The sequence below is a fragment of the Trachurus trachurus genome (assembly GCF_905171665.1).
Source record: "Trachurus trachurus genome assembly, chromosome: 10".
In the NCBI taxonomy this organism is placed as follows: domain Eukaryota; kingdom Metazoa; phylum Chordata; class Actinopteri; order Carangiformes; family Carangidae; genus Trachurus; species Trachurus trachurus.
Window position 1 is genome coordinate 1,697,549 of NC_139894.1, and position 27,524 is coordinate 1,725,072.

The 27,524-nt window shown below is 42.3% G+C and overlaps 1 protein-coding gene across 1 annotated transcript; it reads left to right on the forward strand.

The window, feature by feature from the left end:
• Positions 1-1,711: 1,711 nt before the first annotated feature.
• mtnr1al (melatonin receptor type 1A like) lies at positions 1,712-27,524 on the forward strand (the record flags this gene model as incomplete). Its single annotated transcript, XM_083980426.1, has 2 exons — positions 1,712-2,018; positions 26,755-27,524. 2 exons carry the CDS (start codon positions 1,712-1,714, stop codon positions 27,522-27,524), a joined length of 1,077 nt encoding a protein of 358 aa, XP_083836552.1.

The window sequence follows — 27,524 nt, forward strand, 5'->3', positions numbered from 1 at the left end:
AGTCCACATGAGGGTGAGTAGATAATGAGTGCAATTTGAATTTTGGGTGAACTATCCCTTTAACGTTAGCCAACTATATTAGTTCAGTCTTTCTGCTGCCTGGACCAGGAGGCTCATTGTTTTTTGGTTAATGTACGAAAAAAAAGTTATAGCCTATATTTGCATAAAACTGCACTAAAACTACTAAGATGCCAATGTGCACTCATTTGTGTTCTTTATTCTAAACTTTTATTCTCTGCTTGCTGCTTGGAACAGAAATGATGCTGCAGCTTGGTTTTGTTTTAAAGTGAACAGAAGAAGAATAATGATGTTGGTGTACTGTATGAGCAGTAATGTGAAGCATCATCGCCATCAGATCCAAGAACTGTGTCATAAAAAGAAACATTTGCCTTTTCCATTTCCTTAAGAACTGATTCCTCCTGTCCCATCGGTCCTGAAGTGGTTTTTAAAAGCCAATAACACTGCAGAATATTTAGATACAAGAGCCTGAACGGGTTTGGGTTGTTTTCTTTTTTTTTTTAAATCTGCCATTAGCGACTGGCTGGCATCCAGCAGCAGCCAGTACCATCATCACATCACTGTGCACAGCTGCAGCACGTGTCTCCATGCACAGTGAAGAGAATTAATAATAATGATAATAAATATAAACAGACAAATAAACAACATAGATCCTTTAATGTGCGTGATAACAACTCCAGAGTCACAGGTGTGTGAACAAGAGGGGGGAGGTGAAGACTGAAGGCCCGCCGACATCATCTGGAGGAGGCGATAAGGATAGAAAGAGAGAGGGGAGGGGGGAGTTTTACGCACAGGTGGGAGAAAAAAAACCTGGAGAGATGAAACCTTGAAGGAAGAGAGAAAGAAAAAGAGGAAAATAGGAACAAATAATAAAGGGAGGAGGAGGAAAAGAGAGAGAGTGCAGAGGAGGGAGTGGGGAGAGGAGAGCGCATCATTGTAGAAACATGTGGGCACAGAGAACAGGAGAGAGAGGGAGTGAACAAAGGAGAGAAAGACACAGAGAGAGAAATAGAGAGAGGGAGAGGGAGAGAGGGAGTGTGGGGGCGCGTCACTGTTGGATGCTATAAGGCGCGTAAACCTCCTCCACACGAGCTCAGACGCTCAGAGTTGAGTGTGAATGACCGTGAACGCAGCAGCAGCAGCAGCAGAGACAGAGACTGAAGCGGCTGAATGAAGCTGGAGTCATGAATTGAACTGCGCCGCGGATTTGTGAATGAAGCCGTCGGGAAAGTGGAACATCTGCTCCAGCTGCGCAAAAAAAAAAAAACCCAGCAACACACACACACACACACACACACGGTTCACAGAATGAAGCGCGTTACCAGAGCAGCAGCTGCAGTTTGACTTTTTAAATTGCAGTTTTTTTTCCCCTTTTCATCTTTTTTCTTTTCATTATTTTTTGACACGGGAACAGACCGGAAACCGCGCGTCTTCTCACCTTGAATATTTTTCCTATTAAAGACTCAGCGCACGAGGTGAAGCTGCACCGGTTCAGTCACAGCCAGAGAGAGACAGAGAGAGAGAGACACAGAAGAGCTGTAGATTCACAGAAATGTTCCGCGATGTCCCGTGTGGAGGCTCCGGTGCGTAACGGACGCGTCTTTCCGGTGCCATTACGCGCAGCGATTGGCACAGCTCCCCGGCGCGTGTAATAAGACTTGACTTGACCGAGCCGCCCGCGCGTACGTGCGTAATGCTGAATGGACCGACCTTCCGCGGCCAGGACCCGATGCGACTCGTCGACCCGCGGCACCTTCCGCAACTGATGTCCCTGGAGGACCACGAGCCCACCATGGTGATGGGTGGGCTCGGCACCCCGGGGCCCGGGAACTCCACGCCGGCGGCCGGAGAGGAGGGGGCTCCGGGGCAGCAGCACCAGTCCTTCCCCTGGGCCGTGACCCTGCTGGCCGGGGTCCTCATCACGACCATCGTGGTGGATGTTATCGGGAACCTGCTGGTCATCGTGTCCGTGTTCAGGAACAGGAAACTCAGGAAAGCAGGTAAAGGACACGAGGAAGGGTTGGATGGATGGTGATGGTGAAGTTTCTGTTATATTATATAAACTTAACTTTGCAATTTTTCAAACTTAAACTCATATCTTAGAAAACTGAGCTGATATTGTCAAATGTTGTCTTTATTTACATGAACTTAATTTTAATTTCCTCAAGGATTAGTTCAGGTTAATGTTTTTTTTTCCTACAATGTCAATGTTTTGATTCACCTCAAAGCTTTGAACACAATTGATGTACAGTAACTTGCACTGATTAGACAGTAGTCCACTTCAGAGATCCATCTTTTCTTTTTACAGTAGGTTAGGGGGACTAGAAAAGGAGTGCAATGCAATGCTGTATGCAAGTTGTTCACAACTAATAGATTATTGTCTTTACAGACTTGGATAATACTCCTTCCATTAGTATTCACTGTTTCATCAACAGGCTTATAGAGCATATCATTGCACCTTATCTCCACATCCTGTATTCATGTCACCAACCACCACGTAACCAAATGTACACAGAACCATTATGAATGAAACAGAGGAGGTTATTAGAGGAATATACTGAATATAAACTATTACACATATGGAGCAAATGGAAGTTTTGTGCGTGCTGTGATGATTTCACTTCCTGCTCAGGGTGACATGATGAGACTCTGAGATGTTGTTTCTCTGTCACTTTGAATGTTTCTGGGTGATTTGATCTGATTACTGCTGCTGCATGTTGCTGCTGCTGCTGCTGCTCAAGGACAGGTAAAGAAACGAGGGTTGGATGGTGAAGTAGTTTCTGTTAAACTTTAATGGTTTTCTTGATGTTTGAGTGATTTTATACCAGTACTTTGCAATTTTTCAATCTTAAACTAATTTTTTTTTTTAGAAAACTCAGCTGATATTGTCAAATTTTGTCTTTATTTACATGAACTTAATTTTAATTTCCTCTGGGATTAGAACCACTAAAACCACTAGAACCATTATGATTGAAACAGATGAGGTTGTTAGAGGAATATACTGAAGATAAACTATGGCACATATGGAGCAAATGGAAGTTTTGTGTGTGCTTTGATGCTTTTATGTCACTTCCTGCTCAGGGTGACATGATGATGATCAGGACTCTGAGATGTTGTTTCTCTGTCACTTTGAATGTTTCTGGGTGATTTGATCTGATTACTGCTGCTGCATGTTGCTGCTGCTGCTGCTCAAGGACACTCTGACAAGATGTTTGGCTGTTTGACACCTTGATAATGAAAACGCAGCTGACAAGATATTTGTCTCTGTTACTGTTAAATGTTAAACACATGCAGGTGAAGGTCCAGGCAGCTCTGAAGCTGCTCTGAAGCTGCTGCTGCTGCTGCTGCTGCTGCTGCTGCTGCTGCTGCACTGGGACATTTGCCATGTTGGCTCCCGGTCAAGGACTTTTTCTAAAGTAAAAGTAGTGGATGTGAATAGTTGGTGACTCACTGTAATTGATGTGTAAATCTGAAAGCAGCCTCAGATTGTTGCGGACTACAGGCTAAGAGCACCGCTGTGCATAAATAAACCGGGGCACTTATAGGAGCCGTCAAACTCTACAGACAGAGAGAAAATCAATCCGGGTGCTCCTAATTGTTATCTCTCACTCTGCAGCATGCTCCCACTGAGACACGTCTGGTGGTAAATATCACATTAAAAGCACTCAGAGACGGACGCCTCACATGACAATATGTGAATATTGATGAGCTGTTTGTGCCTCTTCACAATCCCTCACATAATGGAGGGAGAGAAGCTCAACTTCCTGCAAAGCTGCAGCATTAATAGTCAAGGAAGGAAAATCAATTCACCGCACACACACACACAGACACACAAACACATACACACACAGTTTTATATCAAAAACAACTGCTGGTGTTAGAGTCGCTCGCCTGGTGAAAGGTCGTAAGGTCGTCGGGTCAAACCCAAATCAGCTGAGAGATTATGACGGAGGAGCTGAAGCTTCATCGGTTTCTGTGTTAATGGACTCACACACACACACACACTGATCCTCACACACACACACACACACACACACACACACACACACACACACACACACACACACACACACACACACACACACACACACACACACACACACACACAGGAGCTCCAACACTGGCAAAATGTTTGAAAAGCTGTGAATCTGTCGTATCTTGGCAACTTCATCTTCTACTAAGTCTAAATATAACAGGCAACAGGAAGAAGGACTCTGTTGCCAGGTTTGATGTTTTTTTTATATAAAGTTTTCTCTCTCTCTCTTTTTGATGAAATGAGGAGATGAATGGTTTGATGATTGACACAGAACTGAGAGTAGGTTTTTTTTTTATTTAGCTTGTACAAAAACATGATAAATCAGAATATAACATAAGTATTTGGCCCCAAGACGTATAACACGTCAGTATAAAGGTCACTTTCATCCAAATGTCATAAAATAATCCAGATGTGTATGTTACTCTGCTCCAGGTCTGACCAATAAATGAGGTAAATCATTATTCTTCATTTCATCTATGTATGTATCGTTCCCAAACTTGGCTCTTGACTACATGTCATCATTTCTAAAGATAAACACAAAGATAAGACTATAGTTTACCCATTTTTACAAATTAAAGGACTCACAAACTCACAACAAACACGTGCTGATGAAGATTTGTTTGCAAAGTTATAGTACGTGTGGGAGTTGAAGCTTTAAACTATGGGTTAAATTAAAGCAGATATCAGCTTCACGGCCGTTTCGGCTAATGCTGCGTTCAAGGCAGGCTTTTGAAACCGTAAGTTACAGCTTCAAGTCACAACTACGACTTGGTAGCGTTCCAGGTAACCCGTAGCTCGTGTTTATACCATCCTGTTGTCTGTGAAAGTTCCCTATAACGGCCACTCGTAACTTCCGACCCGTGAACTCGTACCAGATCGAACTGGTATGACTTCACAGGAAGGAAAAACACAAAGTACGAGTTTCTTTGAACGCACCATGAGTTAGCAGCCCCCGCCCTTGTCAGGCATCAATTGGTCCTCGTGCTACGTCACCACATTCACGCGCATCCCTTGGCTGCACACACAGCCCTTCATGCCGTTCTCTCTCCTCATTGGATAACACTTGTATCCCACAAGGAAAATTTTCTCCTCGGGTTACAGCAGAGCAGAGTGACGGAGAGACTCGTGTTTAGGCTGAAATACTTCATGTAAGTGATTGCTGACGGAAAATAGGACTATTTAGGACTTATATTAACAAAAACATTCCACTGATATCTGCTTTAACTCGTGCACCTCATGAACAAACAAAAGCATATAGAAGCACATACACTTTGGCTCCCACAGTACGTCTGTTTGGATGAAGACCAAGTTAAAAATGAAGTGGCTCTCGTTCAAGTTGGATCAATAAGAAGAGACGATCTCTTCCCGAAAACTCCTTCGTTCTTGGATGTTTCCAAAAAACGATGGAAGGGAAGTTTTACTTTTACTAGAAATCCACAAGATTTACTGACGATAAAATGAGTCGCTGGGAGATTTAAAGTCTTCACCAGGAGAGGTTTACTGTATGTGAACGTGTGAATTGGTGAAGTCAGAGCTCGTGCATCGAGTCGTATTTACTCTGTTTTGGCAGCGGAGCAGCAGCGACAGAGCTCAGTGCAGCTCAGGAGAACAGAGGATCCACCTGTATAGTTTCATAAGTGTTGGTATCCGTCATAGTAAAAGTGGCCTGAGGCGTTCTGGACCGTCCTGAATGTCAGAATATATGAATGAATTAACCTCCGGAGGGAAGCGTGGACATAAAAAAAGAAAGAAAAGTGTTTCTAACTGTGATGATGAACGGCTGCGACTGGAGTCTGGGAGCCGAGATATGGAGTGTAAAGGGGGAGATAGTGGTGCAAAGTAGAGGGAGAGAGGGAGAGGCTCTGAACAGCCAATCACAGCCTGAGGTGGGCGTGGCCTTCGGCTCCATTAGCTCTGATTCACTGTGGACAGATCGCTGCTCCATCACAGGACTGATACACAGAGACGGGGTGGACAATAGACAAACTGTGATGTGGTTTAATAGCTGACGGTTGTTGGTTGTGGGAGTGAAACTTTCAGCAGCAGCCCTTTAGCTCCTTAGATCTTATGACATGTTCATCTTGTTTGTGTGTTTGTTTGGGAGGTGAAGATGCACATGTGCAGCTCAGTCACCGGTTTCTGCTGCTGTTTGTTTGTGGAACATCTCAACTTCTTCTCTGCTGCACATTTTGCTCAAGGAACGCCTTCTAAACCCCCCACAACACTGACACACTTCAGTTCAGGCTAATGTTAAAGGGATAGTTCAACATTTTGGCAAATTGGCCCATTGCTATAATCCCTATAGTCGTAATGGGACTTCTTGGTTTCCCTCATCAAACCCATCAAATACACAATCCAACAACTCCGAAACGCTCTGGTGGACAAGTTGTGACCTGCACATTCACCACGCTATGAGATAATAACACAACGTTACCAGACAGAGTTGTTTAGAGGTAAATACAGAGACTGCTTGCTGACAAACTGTCCCTGAAGGCAACGCACATCAGCAGTTTTGCATGAATTTACCTCTAAAACAACTCTGTGTGGTAACGTTCTGTTATTATCTCATAGCGTGGTGAATGTGCAGGTCACAACTTGTCCACCAGAGAGTTTTGGAGTTGTTGGATTGTGTATTTGATGAGTTTGATGAGGGAAAACAAGAAATCCCATTAGCCTCCGTAGCGTAGCTCTGAGCAGCTCACGGCTCTGCTCCGCCGTTCTAAAAATAGCTTGCACTGACAATTAAAGGTAACGAACCTACTGCTGTGACTATAGGGATTATGGCAATGGGCCAATTTGACAAAATGTTGAACTATCCCTTTAAGTGACGTAATTAACCTCAGATCCATGTGGTTGGACTGGTGGATGAACATGGAGACAACCCACGTAGAGAAGAAGCAAACTCTATCAGACTCTTTAAGGAAAACAGTCTCCTTAAACCTGTTGACATCTTTAAAGTAACTTGGTTGACAATTTCTTTCTTCTTCCTCTGAATCTGAATTTTCTTCTTCTGAATTTTCTTCTTCTGAATCTTCTTCTGAAACCAGTTGAAATTGGCATAAACACAGACCTGGATCACGTAATATTGTGCATGGATTAGTTAAAGGGACAACGAGGAGTTTCTATTTGGTTATAAAAAAGTATCCCGTTAATGTGGATGAATCTACGTTACCACTTGTTAATGGCCCATTTTAGATAAATCTATGGTTTTGTCTCTATGGTTATTTTGTTATTATTAGTGGTGGCGGAGATGCTGGGCGAGCCGACCAGCGTTTCTTTACTTTCGGTTTTGTGGCGAGTCATGAGAATAACGCAGCAGAATCGCCGTTTATACAACGGTATGTGATCGTTTCCAACCTCTGACTTTAATTCTTGATGAATGAAAACATGAGTCTGTCTTGCGCCGGTCAAAGAATTTCACGGTGCGGAGGCTCATAAATGTAGTGTGAAAACGCTTCGCTTTTCCAAAACTCCTCGTTGTCCCTTTAAATGCATCAGGTCATGACAGCAGACAGCGTTAACTCCTGACTGACAGTTTAGGAGCTGCAGCAAAGTTAAAAACTAATTTTTTGTTGGTAATTTAATGTGACAGTGATTATACATGTTTTTAACGGCACATTTTGCTGCACCAGAGAAGAAAAGAACAGCAGCTCTTTTCTATCGTCCAGCGTTTCACCCCAGAGTGAATCTACAATAATGACCGGCCCAACTTCTCTTTTTGTTTCTGCAGCTTCTGCAGGAACTTTTTCCTCTTCAATAATTGATAGTTGCAGCCGTTAAGGACATGATGTGTCCACTTGGGAAGAAAAACTGAACAATAGAAGAACCAGGAACAAGACAGCAGCATGAATAATGTCTCCTTTTCTTTTCTTTTTTTTTCCCACTGCCTTCTTTGATGTAGATAATTGTTACCCAGGATCTGCCACGACTTAATGGACGTGCCTGTTCCTCCATCTTTAATTTTCTGCACTTACTACTGGGTTAAAAAACCGGGCAACTGACAAGTAAAGATTATAATACATCAAAGTTACACTGTTGTTTCAGCAGCGTCCTGCGTCACACTGACTCATCTCAGCCTGATGGAAAGAAGATTTTTGACTGAAATTATGATTTCTGATGAGTTTCACTTGAACATCTGGATTCACAGCTGCACCTGAAGCAGACGCTGGGCTCAGACTGCCCCAAAATGGCGGCATTTTGCCCCTAAAATTTGATTTGAGGCAGTGCAAGTAATTTTTTTATATACTTGCGCATGTACAACTAATAAATTTGCCGTTTTTTTTTTAACACTGGTGAAACGTTGAAGGGGCGAAAAGGAAATGTGAATATTTGCTTTGCAAGTCGACTTACAGTGGGCGCACTAAATTTTCTTACTTTCTTAATTAAGCTTCTGCAGTGTCACAACATTTATTTCCATCCAGAGTTGCATTAAAAAAAGATTCTCAGTGTGGTTAAAGGGATAGTTCAACATGTTGTCAAATTGGCCCATTGCCATAATCCCTATAGTCACAGCAGTAGGTTCGTTACCTTTAATTGTCGGTGCAAGCTGTTTTTAGAACGGCGGAGCAGAGCCGTGAGCTGCTCAGAGCTACGCTACAGAGGCTCATTATGGGATTTCTTGGTTTCAAACTCATCAAACTCATCAAATACACAATCCAACAACTCCAAAACGCTCTGGTAGACAAGTTGTGACCTGCACATTCACCACGCTATGAGATAATAACACAACGTTACCACACAGAGTTGTTTTAGAGGGAAATACAGAGACTGCTTGATGAAAAACTGTCCCTGAAGGCAACGCGCATCAGCTGCTTTGCATGAATTTCCCTGTAAACAGCCTAAACAGCGGAACTTACATCCACTCCCATTCATCGCTGCCGTGGCGATGCGGGGACATACGCAACTATACCGCAAAACAGGAGCAATTAAACTGAAAATCTTCAGATTCCTTCTTTTAGACCTAAAATGATAGGAAAATACACCCCCGAGTTGAATTCGCCTGGAATTGCCCTTTAATATATCAACCACTCCCCCCCTTTTTTTTCTTTTCCTTCTCTCTCTTTCCTTTTCTTTCTTCTTTTTCATTAGCTGCTCTTAATTGTCTTGTGCTGTGTCATGGCTTGTCTTGTCTTGTCTTTATGTTTGCTTTATGTCTGTCACTTGTATTGCACAAAAAAAAAGAAATTATGGCAATGGGCCAATTTGCCAAAATGTTGAACTATCCTACCAGCTAAAACATCATCATCCATACAGTAATTATCCAATGGGAGACTCTGACCCGTTAGCTTAGTTAAATCCAAGTGGTGATTTTTTTTTTTTTTTTTGGACGGGAAGTGCATAAATAACAAAGACGGAGGTGTGACCAATCACACGCTGTCGCCTGGACCTGGAGCTCCCGGTCGTCACAGCGGTCACAGTCGTTGCTCCGCGGCTCCTCACACTTGTCAGGGTGACAAATCGACTCCGCCACGAATCAATACATAAACAACCATATTCCGTCTTTTGCCTGTGATCATTTATTTCCTGCTTTTCCATCAGGCGCTGGAATCCCTCGGTGAGGATGTGACGATCGCAGCTGGAAAACTGGATGAATTGTTCACCCTCTTTTCCATTTATTCTCCTCGCCACCTCCTCATTCATTCTGATCTCCCCTCCTCCTGTCCTCTCTTATCTGCCCCCCCCCCCTTCCTCCTCCTCCTCTCCTCCCTTTTCCCACCATTACCCCATCTTCCCAACTTTCATCTCAATTCATCTCCTGCCTTTCCAATTCCTCTCCTCTCTCCTATCCTGTCTTCCTCGTCCTTTCCGTTTGATCCATTCCTTTACGCTCCTTTCCCGCTCCTCTCCATTTCAATCACCCCCCCCCCCCCTCTTAATTACTCTTCTCTTTCATCCCCCCACTCTCCCCAACCCCTCGACAGGGTCTCTTATCTCCTCTCGATTCCCACCTTTTCTTCTGTCTTCCTCCTACCACTGAATTATTTTCCACCTTGTTTTCCATGTCCTCTCCTCTCCTCTCCTCTCCATCCATCCATCACCTCTCTCCATCTGTCCTGTCAGAAACACGTTACCTGATCATCAGTTTAGTCCTGTCACAGTTCATCATGTCACTGTCACGAAAACCGACAGATTGGACTTTTATAATCTGCACAGACCCAGTTTTCCTGTCGGGGGCCACAAAGCACATGGAAACACAACTCTGTCAATGTAAATTTGTATGAATATATACTGTATATTAAGGTTAACACAACAACACATTAACACAAATTCCGTTTGTCACCAGTATTTTTTCTATGTGTGATTGACTACGGTGGCCCTGAGGGCTCAGTGCACTACAATTTAACTACCAAGCATATTTTTTCATACCAAACACAGTGAGGCCTTTGAGGGTTTCTAGACAATATTTGTCACTGTTTTTAGTTCATGTATAATAAAAAGGTACATTTGCATATAGCAGTGAATTTGTCCATTATCAATCACTTTAGAAAACTCTGATATACTGTAAATTCTCAAATAAAAGTCGAGTCTCAAATAAACGTCGGTCCCGGCTACAGGTTTGAGCAAATAAAAGCCGAAAGTCTCAGTCAGAAGCCGGGTCTATTTTCTGTGCAAGTTCTTGTGAATGTACAAAACCTTTTCAAGCACTATATCACCTGTTCGAGCAGTTTCTAAGCTGCTTAATTTGTGCATACAATAGTTAAGCGGCTCTGCTTGGATCACTCTTTTCCCCCTTGGTGCCACTGTTACAGCATCTGTTAAAACGTTCATCAAGATGGATGATGGATCGCTACACATCGTTACATCGCTTAGATTCTCCACAATTCAGTCGTTCAGTTCAGCGTAAAGAAACAAACGACCTTCACTGAAGTCCCAATCGCTAAGTGAGTAAGCGGCACGGACTGAACTTCTTCTAAATAAATGCCTGCTCCAGCTCTTTCCTTGGGTCAGTTACATCAAGTGTTGTTAAATTCACTTTGGAAGCAATAATCTTACTCTTTGGTTGTGTTTTTCCATCTTTCCTAAGCAAAACATTTGTATGAAATGAAATAAAAGCCTGCACCATATAGACACCTATCTCAAATATAAGCCGGTTCAGTTGAAGCAAATAAAAGCCCCGGGCTCTGATTTGAGAATCTATTTGAAGGAAGCACATCGTGTGAAAATAGCTGCAGTTGAAAGACAGATACGTTAATGTAGAGGCGTGGTTTTGCTTCTACACCTTATAATATTGAGGAAAACTACTGCAGTCCCCTCAAGTGTTGCATTAGATGTCCTTTGTGACACACAGGCAAAGGTTTAAAGAGAAACTAAGTAGGATTATTCCTGTGGCTATGCTACATTTTTACCCTGATTAAAAAGCTCCGGAGTAATTGTGATAGATAACGACATAGATTTTTCGCCGGCTTTGTTGTAAACAAATGCACATGGCCAGGCGGAGGGTTAGCAAAAGAGCAGAAAAGCGAACAGACTTGCATAGTTCCTCTTTAAGTCAAGTAGTTCAATTGTTGTCGAAAAAAATCTACATCTACAAAGTTGACGTTTTCTTCTTCCTGTCCTCTAAAGGCAAGGCAAGGCAATTTTATTTGTATAGCCCGTTTTTACAAACAGAAAAGCTGCATTTCTGTGTTTCTTTACTCAAGTTGGTAGAACAGCGTGAAACTGCATCACATCACCTGCTCGTGCACGCTGCGAACCAAACAGGGACCCACTCATCTTAACTTTGGTCCACAGCACAAAACCTGTGTAAAAAACCTCTCGGAAATGAAAAATCGCTTTAATTGTTTTCGCTCTAAACTCGCAGGACCACGATAATCACTTTTAGTAATCGGTTCTAGAAACAGCAGGAGGAAGCAGTGGGTTTCTATGTGATGTGATAAATGTGCAGGTTTACCGCCCACTGAGGGAGAGAGAGAGAAAGATTTACTCATAAAATAAACTCCGTTTTCTCTTTGACCCTGGTTTTCATCTTGACACCTCGAGACTCCGCTGACTCACTCTGAGGAAATCTGATGGATCTGAACGAGCCCCGAGGCCCTCGACTGATGACACTTATTATGTAAATCAGTGACCTCTCTGCACTTTGGTTGTGTGTGTGTGTGTGTGTGTCCTTGTGTTCTAATCCCACACTAGGAAACATACATACAGCGGCTATAATTAGCTGCATGTTATAGAACTGACCTCGGTAATATGGTTGTCAGTTTGAGAAGCTGCAGTCACGTCCACACTCTTCGCCTGAAACCTGAGAACTGAACCTGAACCGAAGCCGACTGACGTTTGCACGCGTCGTCTCTCACACTTTGATCTGCACTAATGCATCTCAACAACTACTGGATGGGTCTCTGTGAACTCTGGTTCACACACATACAAGGCTCTTCAGAAGACGAATCCGTCATCAAATCATCAAAAGTCTCAATTTGTCCAACTCGTTGGCTTCATCTGAGTCACAGCAGAGTCATAAGACAAACACCACTGCACCTGCTTCCCCCTGAACTCTTCCTCTTATTATCCCGGGTCATTAACTCTCTCAACACCAATTTCACAAAATCTGTTTTCCACAATTTAGTCACCCTCCTCGGTAAAGTTTCTCCCAGAATCCGAGTCGAATCACTGCACTGCAGAGAGTCTGCAGCTGCAGCCAACAAAGTAGCAGACAGAGTAAACTCACTTATTGGTGCCGTTTTCCAACCAATTTATATAGTTGCATATTAGTCTTTCGCAGTCGTCTCAGTTCAGTGAAGACTTTTTTTTGTTTCTTCAAACTTTGCAAATGAACTGGTTTCATGTACTGCAGAAATGATGTCCTGTCATTGGTTGATCCATTAGAGAAAAATGACATTTGTGTTGTGTTCATTCAGTTTGGGGTTTTATCTCAGTTCTATTAGTTTTATGCATACAATACTACAATATACTTTTCACCTTTCTCTACTGATTTCTATCCATCTTATTTACATTTTCCAAGAGTTTGACAAGTGTTTGAAGCATAGTTGAAGGAAAAAAAAGTGTGTTCGTGTAAACATGAGATAAATCAGCCAATGAATCAGTTATTGGAATTTTTTACTCCCTAATATCGGTGTGGCCCCAAAAATCAACTGTCGTTCAAGACTTAGTTTTCTGCTTCTTGTACTTAAGTGTTTCTAGTGCTGGTGATACGTTTGATCTTTTCTGTGGATGTTCTGATGATGTTTCTCTGTGAGTCTGGTTCAGTGTTTGAATCTGATCCAAATAAACTGTTAAAGGCCACATGTTAAACTCACAAAGAGGAGTATGTGACTCTCCAAAAGTCACTTAACGCCGCCTCTTCATCCACAGAATCTTTGACCTTTGACGGACGTCGGTTTTGCAGAACAAGAATTCAGCAGAAGACAGTTTAGTTTGAGTATTTGTCTTCATGAATTGATCTCATACATGAGGAGTCTGTGGCAGATCGCTGAGGTCGTTTCCTGCTGTTTGTTACAATAGATTTTAAAAGGGAACATGAGGAGTTTGCTGTAATAATTAAACCCTCACAGCTTCAGTATTGGGGGACTGATCAAGGTCACAGCTGGTCAACAAGCAAAGGGAACATTTATGGAAACTTCCCTGTGGCTTTTCAGATGAGACACCTTGTTGGAGACGTTTCTAAAACAGGATTATTCTCCGACGACGGTGTGGACGTCACTTCAGCCGATCACTGCTCCACATGATTTCAGTCAGATTTGAGCAGTGAATTATCTGCTGCTGCCGGATTCATCAAAGAAACACTCAAAAAGCTGGAAACTTGGAGTCTCAGCCTGCAGCTCGGTCCAAACATGAACCAGAGGGATTTGGATGATGTTTTTGTGCCAAAATATGTTTTTTTTTTGCTCATAAACTTGCATAAAAACACAAGTTCAGCCCTTGGTAAATACAGGATTATAGTTTAAGACTGAAGAACACGCAGAACAGCACAGTGTTGCAGCCTCTCCCCAACCACACCCCTAGTCTGGGGAAACTATATAAATAAGTGCAATAAACTGTATCTATTGAAGGGTTATTAGGCTGGTTAAGATGTCTGTAGCTAGACTTTTCCAATAAAGCCATTGTTGAAGTCATTGACCAGTTATCAGAGATAGTTTTTCTGAGTGGACCTAAGACTTGTCCAACCTGACAACACTTTGATCTTATTTTTTTTCTCCAAGTTGTGCAGCAATGCCATAAATGTATATAACTGTTGAAATAACTGAAATATGTTTTTCAAGCATACGTATGTTACTGAAATACTTATACAGTAGCAACAGTTGTTACTATATAAGATTTTGCTTAGAATAAAGATACAATCATTTTTCCCTCGTACTGACAATTGGCAATCCGATTGTCTATTGGCAATTGAGAGAATGATCAACGATGGCCAATGCTATATACAATACTTGCTGCTACAGCTGTGCACTCAGATAGCAGTCAGCTCTTTCGATTTTGAACTCTTACAAACAAAGTGGAGACAAAAAACAGGCTAATCATGTGTTGGGGATCTGCCAGGGGAGAGTTAGAGCAATCGGACAATGTCAAGATCGCCCAACAAACATTTGTACTGGCCCTTTTCACACCAAACCACTTTCCTGAACTAGTTCATGAGGCTTCAGTTGTTGAAAAGAAGAAGATTCAGCTTCTTTAACATCATCTCTACCATCGGCAGAAACATTAAACGCAGCCCAACAAAGACTTTTTCTATGTTTGTGGCGGAGGTGCAGCTCAGTTGTGACGACAATGTGTAGCTACACGATCAGAAGTACACCAGGAGCTCACTGACAGGACCAACACCGTGTCTCTACACAGGAAGTGTTTCTGCTTTTCAACATATGTATCTGACGGATCAGATTCTGTCTGATACAACTATAGACGGTTGACTGTTTCCTACTGCGACCTGAAGTGGAGTTTCTCCTTCTACACCAGTAACTCCAGTGACTGTGTGTGGAGCTGTGAGCGCTGCAGGAGGCCTCAGTCAGTCGCTGTCTGTTCACACTGTAGAAACATCACTGTGAAGTAGCAAGCAAGCAAGCAAACTTTATTTATATAGCACATTTCATTCCTTGTGGAAGCACAATGTGCTTTACAGAGCAAGCAGAAACAATAGCAGTACTAATAATAATAGGCCACCAAAAATTAAAAATTAATTTAAAAATAAATAAAAATAAAAATAGTACAGTAAAAACAGTAAACAACAATAAAAATCAATAAATAATTAAGTAAATAAAAAGTAAAAAGTAAAAATAGTATAAAATAGAATAAAAACACAGTTAAAAGCAATAAAAGCATAATACTAGACTACTGAAAGGCACAGCTAAAAAGGAATGTTTTCAGGGTTTTCTTAAAAGATATTAATGTTGGGGCGCATCTGATGTGCAAGGGGAGGCTGTTCCATAATCTTGGAGCATGATAACTAAAGGCAGCCTCACCAATTTTCGTGCTGACCCTGGGAACGGTCAGAAGGCCTGCTGCTGATGACCTAAGGGGTCTACCTGGCTCATAATATAAAAGCATGTCTGACAAATACTCAGGTGCCAGATCATGCAGGGCCTTAAAAACCAAGTTTAAAATTTTAAAATCAATTCTAAAACGTACAGGGAGCCAGTGTAAGGACCTAAGAACGGGTGTCATGTGATCATACTTCCTTTTCCTTGTTAAAACTCGAGCAGCTGCATTTTGAAGCAGCTGCAGTCGAGCGATGTACTTTTGTGGTATCCCGCTGAGCAATGCATTACAGTAGTCTAGTCGATTTGATATAAAAGCATGGACGAGTTTTTCAGCATCATCTTGGGTTAAAAGACTCCTTACTTTTTTAATATTTCTCAAATGATAAAAACCAGCTTTAACTACGCTATCAATATGGCTCTGGAAAGTAAGGTCGGTGTCAAGGATGACGCAGAGGTTTCTAACTTGTGCAGTAGTTTCCAGAGACAATTGTGAAAGTTTAAAAGATATTTCCTCTCTGTGTGTCTTTGTCCCGAAAACCATGAGTTCGGTTTTGTCCTTATTCAACTGTAAAAAATTATTTGACATCCAGCTATTGATATCGCTCATACATTCTGTAAGGGTATCTATAGGACTCAGGTTATCGGGGGACAGGGAAATATACAGCTGCGTGTCGTCAGCATAATTATGGTAAGATATATTATGTCTCTTGATCAATTGGCCCAGGGGTAACATGTACAAATTAAACAATAAAGGACCTAAAATTGAACCCTGGGGAAGACCACATGAAGTTAAAAGACGTACAAACACTGGGAAACCTGCTCCAACAACTTCTACTAGAAAATATTCACTCGGATCAAAAACCACCTGACATGATGCTCAGTGACAGTCACGTCTCAGAAAAAAAGGTCATAAATCGCAATATCTCACAACATTTTATTGCAAGACTCAGGATATTGTCGCAGTAAACTTGAATCATAACTTAAGTATCATGATAACATCGTATCATGAAGCCACTGGCAACTTCATTAACTGACCTGACAAACGAGAAACTGTTCTGAGTTCTGCAAATGTTCCTGAAGGAAAACATCTGTTTTATTTAATAAGACAAAGTTTTAAGTCTGTTTATGTCACTTCAATCATTTTTAGTCTTGTTAAACAGGATTGTCAAACAGACGGACTGACACAGTACTCTAGTAGGTTCATATTTGCAGTTTTTATAGTAAAAGACTGATCAAATCGTCAGTGACTCAATACAATATTGCCCCACAAAATAATGTGCTGTATCAATTCCCACTCGTAATATTTTGTATGTTTTTATTTCAGATATCAATAATCAGCGATTTCCCAGACAGGGATCAATAAAGTATATCCTATCTTGAAAACGTTGACACAGCAGAGATTCTTTGGTTGTTTTTCCTGGAAAACTTAACATCATGAGTCGGTAAAACTCCACAAACCAGCCGACGCTCTGCCGTGACGATTACACCACATGTTCTGCTGCATAATAATGTGATGTCACAAGTTGCATCTAGATGTATCGCATCGGAAAATGATGATGGAAACGGCATAATTCGAATTAAAATCCCCTGATTCGCACAAACTGAAATACGCTCGCTTGGGCCGGGTTTTGGTTGATTATTCGAATTAAGTGTGACGTAGCGCACTTTCACCCCGTCCGCTCCCATGTTTGCAGTTCACTCACAAGACAACATCAGGGTTTCTGCTACATGCCTAATTAATTGTGGCGCACCACCACGGCAAAATAAAAGCCCCCACACACACCTTCATAATGATGTTACTGCACAGTTCTTCATAGTTCCACTTCCTCCTCAGTAAAAAACACATTTATCAGCCAGCGCATCCAGCGTTTACCATTAATAAAGTCTGTGGCAGCCGCGACTCTCTCTCTCTCAGACACACACACGGACAGGTCGCATTGTGACGGTAATAAATATATGAGCTAAATCGCACTAATGTGTTCAAATCAGACCGTCAATCCAGTCCCTCCAGGATTTCGCAGGCTTTTTTTGTGATTGTTGCGGCCTAAAATGCCTGATTTTGCGGCCACATTTTGAAAAAATTGCGGTGCATGTTGCGAAGTTTTAAGCGCTTTTGTTGCGATTAAATTGCGGGAGACAGCTAAAGTTGCAAAAAAAAGTTGCAGTTTTGTTCTGAATAATTAAAAATCAAAGGAAAATTTAAAATTTTGAAATGTCACAAAATAATGTGAGGTCCTGTTATACCAGCAATTTTCCACTTGTTAAGAAAGGCACAAGAAAATTACATAGAGTTGAAAGTTGTTTTACTTTTAATTAAAATGTCTGTTTAAAAATCGTGGTAAAACAACTGTTTTAAAATGCCATTAAAACAGTCCAGTCTTTGAATAAAAAGGGGAGGGTGGCTACTCAAGTCCAGGGCCTTAGGATGGGGGAAGGGGCACCTGGCCGCCGGCTACTCTGCTCCGGCCCTGCAGTGGCGCACTCACTGGATTCCCCCTCGGCGAGTGCTGCGGGGTTGACACAGCCTCGGGTGGTCAACCAGGACAACTCACACACTCAACACGTTCAACTCAGCTTGTGTTCCTTTACTTATCACTTTGTGCACATTGTATCAAGTTTCAGACTCGCACTCTCTGCTGTGTAACACGCAGAAAGCACCGACAATTGGTCTAATTTGCGGAAAAGTTGCGGTGATTGTACAAAATTGCAAGATCGCAAAAATTTGCGGGGATTGGCTGAATTTGCATTAATTGTTGCGATCGCAACATTGCGAATTCCTGGAGGGACTGTCAATCCGTCCGGTGGTGGGAAGGGGGTGGTTTATAGTCCGTAGATGGAAACACACAGGATTCAAATTTCTTTTAATGCGCATTTCCCAGTAATTTGAATCACTTGGGATGGAAACAGGGCTACAGACACATCATGTCTGATGGGTCCGACCGGATCCCTCTCTCTCTCCTGACCCCGTCCTGCTGCAGCTCACCTGCCCGAGGACTCAGACGCTCTGGTGATTTCTTTATCGCCTAATTTCCTTCAGCTGCTCCGACGCTTCATCACCTGCTGTAATTCTACCGGTTTCCAGCGTCGCTGCTGCTGCTGGAGGCGTCCGAGACACAACAAACCTGGCTCGTCTTTAACCTCGCACCCGGAGACTCTGACTCTAAAATAAATTGCCTGTGAAAAAGATATTTGTTGTGTTTGTTTTTTCTATCATGGGAGTGAAATGTGTACAGTAATGCGAATTGTATTGAAGTGAAACCTCACAGTGGTTCACCTGTGTCCCTGAGTTGCCTGTCTTTTATCTGCTGTTTGACTGACATGCCCATGAGCCAATCAGTGAACTTTTAACCTTCTTATTTCTGACATTTTGATGGTTCACACACCAGCCAATTACTGAGCAAGGATTGAAGAGATCCGACCAATCGGAGAGCAAGGGAGCGGGTGCTGGCGTCATCAGTTGGTTATGTCAGCATCAATAACATGTGTTATTGATGTGTGTGCGCGTGTAATCTTATCACGACCCAAAGTTACGCTTTGTTGCTAGGTGACATCTAGTGGTCGCTGTGATTATGAGCAAAGTAAAAAGTGCAAAGAGCAGCATCGATTGTCCTCCATGTTTGTTTTTGTTTTAAGAGCGAGTCAGTTTTCTCTCTTGTGTCTCTCTGTTTGAGAGCCATAAACCTGAGCATGGTGTCAGAAAAAACATGGACCACCATGTTAGGCTGCAGTGTGTTGACCTCTCAGGGCCACCGTACAACACTGACACACTGCTGTAGTTTTGAAAGGACTGTAGGTTGACCCGACCCGGCCTGAAGTTGGTGTTGGCTCTGAAGTCTTGGCTGCAGCTCCGAACACGACGACAGATCCTTTGCCAAACTCAGTTTTCATCACCACCGTGTCTTGTTCTTTTCCAACACCCTGAGTCTAATCCAGAAATGTCATGGGAAGGTCGACTCACACAGAACAGGTGTCTATTTTCTCCTCCAACCTGACGCCTGGTGTTTGTGTCAGCGGGTGACGGCTGTGACGCTGTTTGCTGTTGTACTTGAACAAGGAACAGAAGCAGCAGCGTCAGGATCAGACGGCGCCGTCGCCCTGAACAAACTCACTGCTGAGAGAAACAAATACGACACACGAGCAGAGTGAGGCTGCGAATAACGAAGACTCTCGCTTCAAAACCCCACTGTGGTAGAGAAACACTCCTCTCTCCGTCAGTTAGAGGAGGAGGAGGGAGGAGGGAGGAGGGAGGGGTGAGTCGACAACGCCAGTCTGCAGGAACTTTAAAAGTTCACAGCGCGGCTGCCTCCACAGAGCGGATGATCTGATTAGATTTCAGAGCGATTTGCTGCATTAATTTGCATTTCAATGTGGAAAAACCAATGTCTTTGAAAGAAGTGGAACTTCTCAGCGGGTTCAAGAGGCAGAGATCACACCACGGCGATAGAAATCTCCGTAATTAGTTCATCATTTGTCTTAATGAAGAGGCTGATTAGCATAGCTGGCTGGGTTCAATTTATCATTATAGGGACCTCTGTAAGGTGCTGAGTTGTTTGTAAAGTCATATCAGCCATGTTTAGGATTAAAGGTGCTAATATTACTTTCTGTTAAGGCATCATTTATTATGGCTTGTAACTAATTGCTTGCTAACGCATCAGAGATCAGTTATAAGACATTAATGAGTTTGTGTTGCCAGGTTGTAGAAAAAAACTCCCAACACTTTGATTTGTAGCTCTTTAGTTAATCAGTGAAACCAACAAATTAATCTAACACCTTTTTTTTTTTTTTACACTTTGATAGATATCAATGAAAACCAACTATTTATCACATTCTGTCACAGCTCTAATGGTAAATCCTTATAATTGTATCATTAAACAAGACCTGTGTCTGTTTGATCAGCAGAAATGCCAATTACCAACCAATTTAAAACTAAAGCAATTTAAAACTAAAAACTAAACCAATTCAAAACTATATTTAATATATTCAATAAATGAATGAGACAACCTTTTTTCTCTCAACAGGTTTTGTTCAAATAAAACAAATTTTGTTTTTAACATGTTACGATTGCAACATGATATTCAAATTAAAGGGATAATGAGGAGTTTTGGAAAGCAAAGTGTTTTCACTACATTTCCCATGAGCCTCCACGCACGGTGAAATTCTTGGACCGGGCACAAGACGGACAAAAGCGAAAACATTTGCCAAGAATGTTTTCATTGATCAAGAATGAAAGTTGGAGGTTCAAAGACGATCAGATGCCGTTGTAGTTCCGACCATAAACGCCGATTTGGTGGCGTTATTCCCATGACCTGCTGGACAGCGTCCGTGAAACCGAAAGTAGGAAATACTGGGTGAGCCTACCACTAAATAATAATAACAAAATAACTATAAAGACAAAATGATATATTTAAAGAAAATGGACCCATTAACAAGTGTGGGTAACGTAAATTCATCCACATTAATATGAGACTTTTTTATGACCAAATACAAACTCCTTGTTGTCCCTTTAAAATATCGATATTTTATATTATTTACTATGTGTTATAAATAAATATTGTCATTTAACCAAAGAATAGCAACATCACTCTTGATATAGGGAATGATGTTTCATATATTACACTTATGTATTGGATTAAACAAAGTTTATGGGACAATATGTCAACAATATACTGTCTGATAATACATTAACATTATTAAAGTGTTTTTAATTTTAAGTTCTGATGTTAATAGCCGATCCTTTTATTAAGAGGAACCTGTAAGAAGTATGAATCTATACATCTACAGAGTAAATGTTCCTAATGAGACCCACCCTGACAGTACTAATGTCTTCCTCAATCATTGAACTGCACAGGGAATTGAACCTGTAACCTCGGCAGCATCTCTCTTCTCTGCTTATTAACATGGAGCTCCAGTTTAAACAAGATGGGGTGGGGTGTTGGGAACAGTTGCAAAGGGCAAACACAGTAATAAAGAGAGAACAACGGACTTAATACATATTGACTGGCGGTTAACAAGTCCCTCGTCCCTGTGCTGCGAGCCACAGCTCTTCTCTAACTAGCCTTCTGTGACGCAACGCAGACAAAGAGTTGTCGTCCAGAATATTAACGATGAAGCTTCTTCGTAATGAAGACAGAGTCAGGGGGTGATACACGGTGAACGGTTGCAGTGGCATAGTTTAACGGCAAGAAACTCGGTTTTATTAACGCATGCTGCAGAAAACGACCACGCTCTGTGAAGATGTGTGCACTTTGATAAAAAGCTCCCAGCAAAACGAATCAATTACAGCAGCGGAGTGATGAAACATCTCTCAACCACTCACAGCGATTCAGCCGGACCGCGGCCGAGCGTCACGCACACACTTGACTGTCTGCGAGTGTGGGATTCAGATGCACGTGGATCAGGGTGAGGGCAAAAGGTCAGATGATGCAATTTAAAAAGCTATCTGTGAGGGTGAGGCAAGAGCAGGGGTATCGTGAATGTTATTAAGTGAGAATATTTGCAGTTGGTGGAAGAAGGTGGCAGAGAAACCTTCGTATTTACCTCTAACAGCTTCAAGCACCTGCAGGTCGTTCCGGTTTTACGGCCAGTTATGGAATAAACTCTTAACATTTTAGCTGGAAATGTGTCAGCTCTTTCTCGTTAAACGAGAATTCAGTGCTTTCTAACAAGCCCCTGTTCATCAATGTGAATCGTTGACTTAAATCACTACAAGCTATAAACGTTTACCTGCTTTTGTCTCTAAATGCTTCATGTATCTCAGGCATTTAAAGGTCCCATATGTTAGAAACTGAGATGGACCAGTATCTTGATTTATATTTCTTGTAAAGCTGGTGAGTTGACACTTCAACTCTGACAGGAAATATCCCAATCCTTAGAGAAATGCACAAACTCTTAAAGGGATAGTTCTTAAACTTCCGCTTGCACCGACAAATAAAGGTAACGAACCTACTGCTATGACTATAGGGATTATGGCGATGGGCCAATTTGCCAAAATGTTGAACTATCCCTTTAAACAAGCCATCAGGACCTTTTGCAACGTTGTGATGTCACAACTATACACAGGCCTATACATTGCACATCATTCTAAGAAGTAGTAAATAAGAGACTGTGGCCGATCTTTCCCCCTAATTTCAGTCTAGACTGACCATTACTATATGTTTTAATAAACTGCCATCCACTACCTGTGGTCGGCACGGCAACGCTTCACTCAGGAAACAGTCTGAAAAATCTGAGCAAGGATGAATTCTCCACATATTTAGCCTGATTCCTCTGTGACTCATCCACACATTCCCTCTAAACTTATGAGAAAATATTGAAGTATAACAAATGACCGTTTTTTTTTTTTAAACACCCACATCGTCCTCACACTTTCACAGTTTGACAAGTTTTGTTGTTGATGTCAGTGAAACCTTTTTAAACAGTATTAGCTAAGATGTGAAGAAAACATTACAATACAAAACAATTAAACCTGGCACCAAAACTAAAAAGAAGAAGAGGAAGAAAAAGCCTGAATCAGAAAATATGTGAGATAGAGTCTGTACAAACCAAACAAATGCAGCAAATAACACAGGAGAGTTTCATAAAGACATCTACAACAGCGAGAAGATATAATTGAAATGCAGCAGGGGTCACTCAGAGTTGCAGGTAAACGTTAGGTAAACTCTTAAATCTGGCGTCCAGACTTAATTTCCCTGTGTGGGAGAGACGTTTACAGCCGACCAGCAGGGCCAGAAGTTTTACCAAAGTTGTTTGAAAGTCCAAACCACCTGCTGCTGCGGCTCCTGTTCACACCAGGGTTTACTGCTCTGGAACAACAGTAAACAGTAAACTTTGTTTGGATAAAGTGTGTGTGTGTGTGTGTGTGTGTGTGTGTGTGTGTGTGTGTGTGTGTGTGTGTGTGTGTGTGTGTGTGTGTGTGTTTGTATCTGAGTTGCTGATTGTTGAACAGGGGCAGATTTGGGCGTCGTACTCATTAGGCTGTAATGGTGCTGTTGCCGTTTTGAGTGGGAGTGATGAGGTTTGGAGAGCTTAATGATCCAGATGCTATTGAAGTGAATTTGGAGGAGAATGTGATGTGACTGGGAGTTGGACTTCGTGGTCGACTGCTTCACTTTGTTTTCTGCTCTTTGTGTTTTGCCGTTTTTTTCTCTTGTTAGAAAATACTTGGAAAGTTAAGGAGCTCTGAGAGCCAGAGACTTCTTTACATCCACGTTTCATCCACACAGGAGCCCAAACACCAAGTTCTATAATAAATGAAATTTCATTTTAACTCAGGAATACATTGAGGTAGAGACCTCATTTCGGTGAGCTGAGCCAAAGATGAATTAAAGGTTGTAGACACAGAAAACACCTTCAATAATTACTTGACCTTTAAGTAATTCAAATATTAAAGTAAAGGTGCAAAGGTCAGCTAAGAAAGAAACATCTGGAAATCTGTGATTTAAGATTAAAAGTGCCCTAGGGATAAAAGTGAAGAGTGTTAGATTATATTATTAACATTATTTATGCAGAAAGCACCATTTCTGGTGGAAGGGAAATAAAGTATGAAGAAAAAAAACTGTTATGGACGGACAAAATATGGTTGAAAATTCAAACCAAGGAGATCAGTAAAAGCACCAAAAAACCAAAAAGGCCCCATTATCAGTTCTGTTGCTTGTTCCATTAGTAAGACGATATTTTCCACTCCGCACTTGTTTTTCAGTTGTCCACCAGATGTCCACTTGGCTTTTACACTCAGCCACATACACTCCATTTAAATCCTCTGGCCACAGCCTTTCTGGATTTTCAAACACATAATGGGTTGACCTCAGTCCTCCATTACTGTCCCGGGAAACATTTTAATTTCAACACATGCCATTAACTTCCAACAAAGGGCACAAAGCCGATGACCAACAGACCTATTTCTTTCCAACCCTCTTAACACCCGTCTTTAGACACACACTCCAATCGGTTGAGGCGTGTGCACAGGGATCATGGATGAGGAGGAAGTTTGTGGGAGTGTGGAGTTTGTGCACTTCTGAAAAACAAAATCCATCTGAATGCGGAGATAAAACTTCAGCCACTTAACATTCGACGAGCAAAGTGGTGAAGCATCATTTAACAGAAAAACTGAGCCTAGGAACCAGACACCATGCTTGTTATGATGGATCATCTCCCCCGGGCTCGATACACATTAGATTTAAATAAATTAAAGTTAAATAAATATTCAACATGTTTGATATCTACAAATCCAGATCAGGCTGCCTCTAATGGAAATACCGCAAAAAACAATGAGAGCAGAGCAAGAAGTGTCACCAACCAGCCTATAAAAACACATTATGTAATCGTTTGTCTACTAATAAACAGCTTTTATTCATTGCTGATGCACAGAGCAGCCATCTTGAGTTGCCATCTTGGGATTAGGCCTACGGGAGTTCCTCTGAGTTTCCATGATGCAATTCCGACTTCAAGGGGTGTTTCTGATGACATAGCTGACTGGGAATTCGGAAAATCCAACTCCTTAGTTCTTAGGCTGGCTACACACTAGACCAGGGGTTTTCAAAGTGTGAGAGAGTGAGCCCCCCTTAATGAAAAATAAACAGCTGTGCCCCCCCCCCCCCCCCCCCAAAAAAAAAAAGAGAGAAGTTACTATGATGACCAAAACAATATTTGATTCATTAAACATAAATTGGTCTTTCCTGTAGGATTTGTTTGATTTACAAGCTTGTGTCTCAGCATATATTAATTATCATGACAACATAAAGACGAATAAACCTAAACATTGATACAGAACTCTGTAACACACTCATCACACAAGCAGCTTCATGCTCTCCCTGTGTGATCATCTGGGAAGCAGACAGTCTGAGGTTGGAGTTTATATCAATGCACAGGTGACACTGTGACAGGTCTCCACTTACGTCTTGACCACATGTCAGCTGTTCATCTGTAGTAGAGGAAAACTCCGCTGTTTACAGCTCCGCCGCGACGTGCATTTTTTTTTTTTTTTTTTTTTTAGGAGCGGTATATTGCGGCTTTATGCGGAGGATACGTGGTGCTACAGCTGATTCAATGTATTTATCTGAGCTTGGTCACTGTGAGGCACCGGGTCGCTTTGAGCTGCGTTCATATGAAGTTATACCTGACGCTCTTTTTCTAACCAGAATAGTTGCACAGCCGACGTACTATTTCTACATTCAGCCGAGGCCAGCTGAGCTCCGCTCTCCCTGCAACACAGTCTCTCTGATCACTTGCATTGGGGCACCTTGGAAGTCAGTGCACAACGCGAAAGGGCCCTGACCAAGCGTCAGTTTATGACGCGTCGGGGGTGTTGCTCCCTGACACATCAGTCGAGCATAATCGCAGTCTGTGTGTTACAAGATCGTGTTTTATCATATCGCAGTATAATAATATATATATATATATATATATATATATATATATATATATATATATATATATATATATATATATATATATATATATATATATATATATAATTGCAAACTATAGGCTAAAACCTAATCATTTAGCCCTATGTGGAAGTGACATGATGTAACTCATCTTTTGTTTGAATGTTTTCAGTTTTTCTTTTTTTCTTTTTCTCATGTCGCGCCTCCCCTCAAACTCTCTGGCGCCCCCCAAGGGAGGCGCGCCTCACACTTTGAAAACCCCTGCACTAGACAATCTTGTCCGAATAAATCCTAAGTGTCTTATGTCAATATGACTATTCTACTTTCCTGATTGAGCCAGAGCGAATCATGCTGCCTCCAATGGAAATACCCAAGCTGGCCAAAGAGACTGAGCACCACTGGGAATCATCCCCAACTGGCTGATTATGCGTTTACAGCTCACAAACATGGCAGCAAACTGAGCCAAATAGGATATACAAGAAGACCATCTAGTGGAACTATGGCAACAACTCAAGTGTCTTTATGAAGTCCCATGCAAGACCATAATAGGGCCGACAAAGAAAAGGTCATGTTAGATCACGCAAGTTTCTGTGATCTTGAGTCTTTAGTACAAAAATCTCATAATCTAATGTGAATGTTTGGAGGATTGTATGGGTTAAACATTGGTTGACACTGTCCTTATACAGTATCTGTGGTCTACCATGTGTTTTAAAAATTGGTTGAGATTTGAAGGTCGTCCAGTGTTGCCACCCTTACTGAGGTTTAATCAGGAAGTTTGACAGTTTCTACAAATTGTGGAATAGATGCAACTGGTAGCGGACCAAAATAATTGGTGTTTACACACCTTTCACGCACTCATGTCTTCCCTTCTCCTCTCGCTCTGCAGGAAACGCCTTCGTGGTGAGCCTGGCCCTCGCTGACTTGGTGGTCGCCATCTATCCCTACCCGCTGGTCCTGACCGCCATCTTCCACGACGGATGGATCGCCGGTTACATCCACTGTCAGATCAGCGGCTTCCTGATGGGCCTCAGCGTCATCGGCTCCATCTTCAACATCACCGGCATCGCCATCAACCGCTACTGCTACATCTGCCACAGCCTCAAGTACGACAAACTCTTCTCCAACAGCAACACCATGTGCTACGTCGTGCTGGTCTGGGCGCTCACCATCCTCGCCATCGTGCCCAACTGGTTCGTGGAGTCGCTGCAGTACGACCCTCGGGTGTACTCCTGCACCTTCGCCCAGTCGGTCAGCTCGCTCTACACCATCACGGTGGTTGTGGTGCACTTCATCCTGCCCATCGGCATCGTCACCTACTGCTACCTGCGGATCTGGATCCTCGTCATCCAGGTGAGGCGGAGGGTCAAGCCGGACTCGCGGCCTAAAATCAAGCCGCACGACCTCCGCAACTTCCTCACCATGTTCGTGGTGTTTGTGCTCTTCGCCGTGTGCTGGGCGCCGCTCAACCTGATCGGCCTGGCTGTGGCGCTGGACTCCAGGCTGAGCCGGGCCATACCGGAGTGGCTGTTCACGGCCAGCTACTTCATGGCGTACTTCAACAGCTGCCTCAACGCCGTCGTCTACGGCGTCCTGAACCACAACTTCAGGAAGGAGTACAAGAGGATCGTCTTGATCATCTTCAAGTTTCACTGCTGA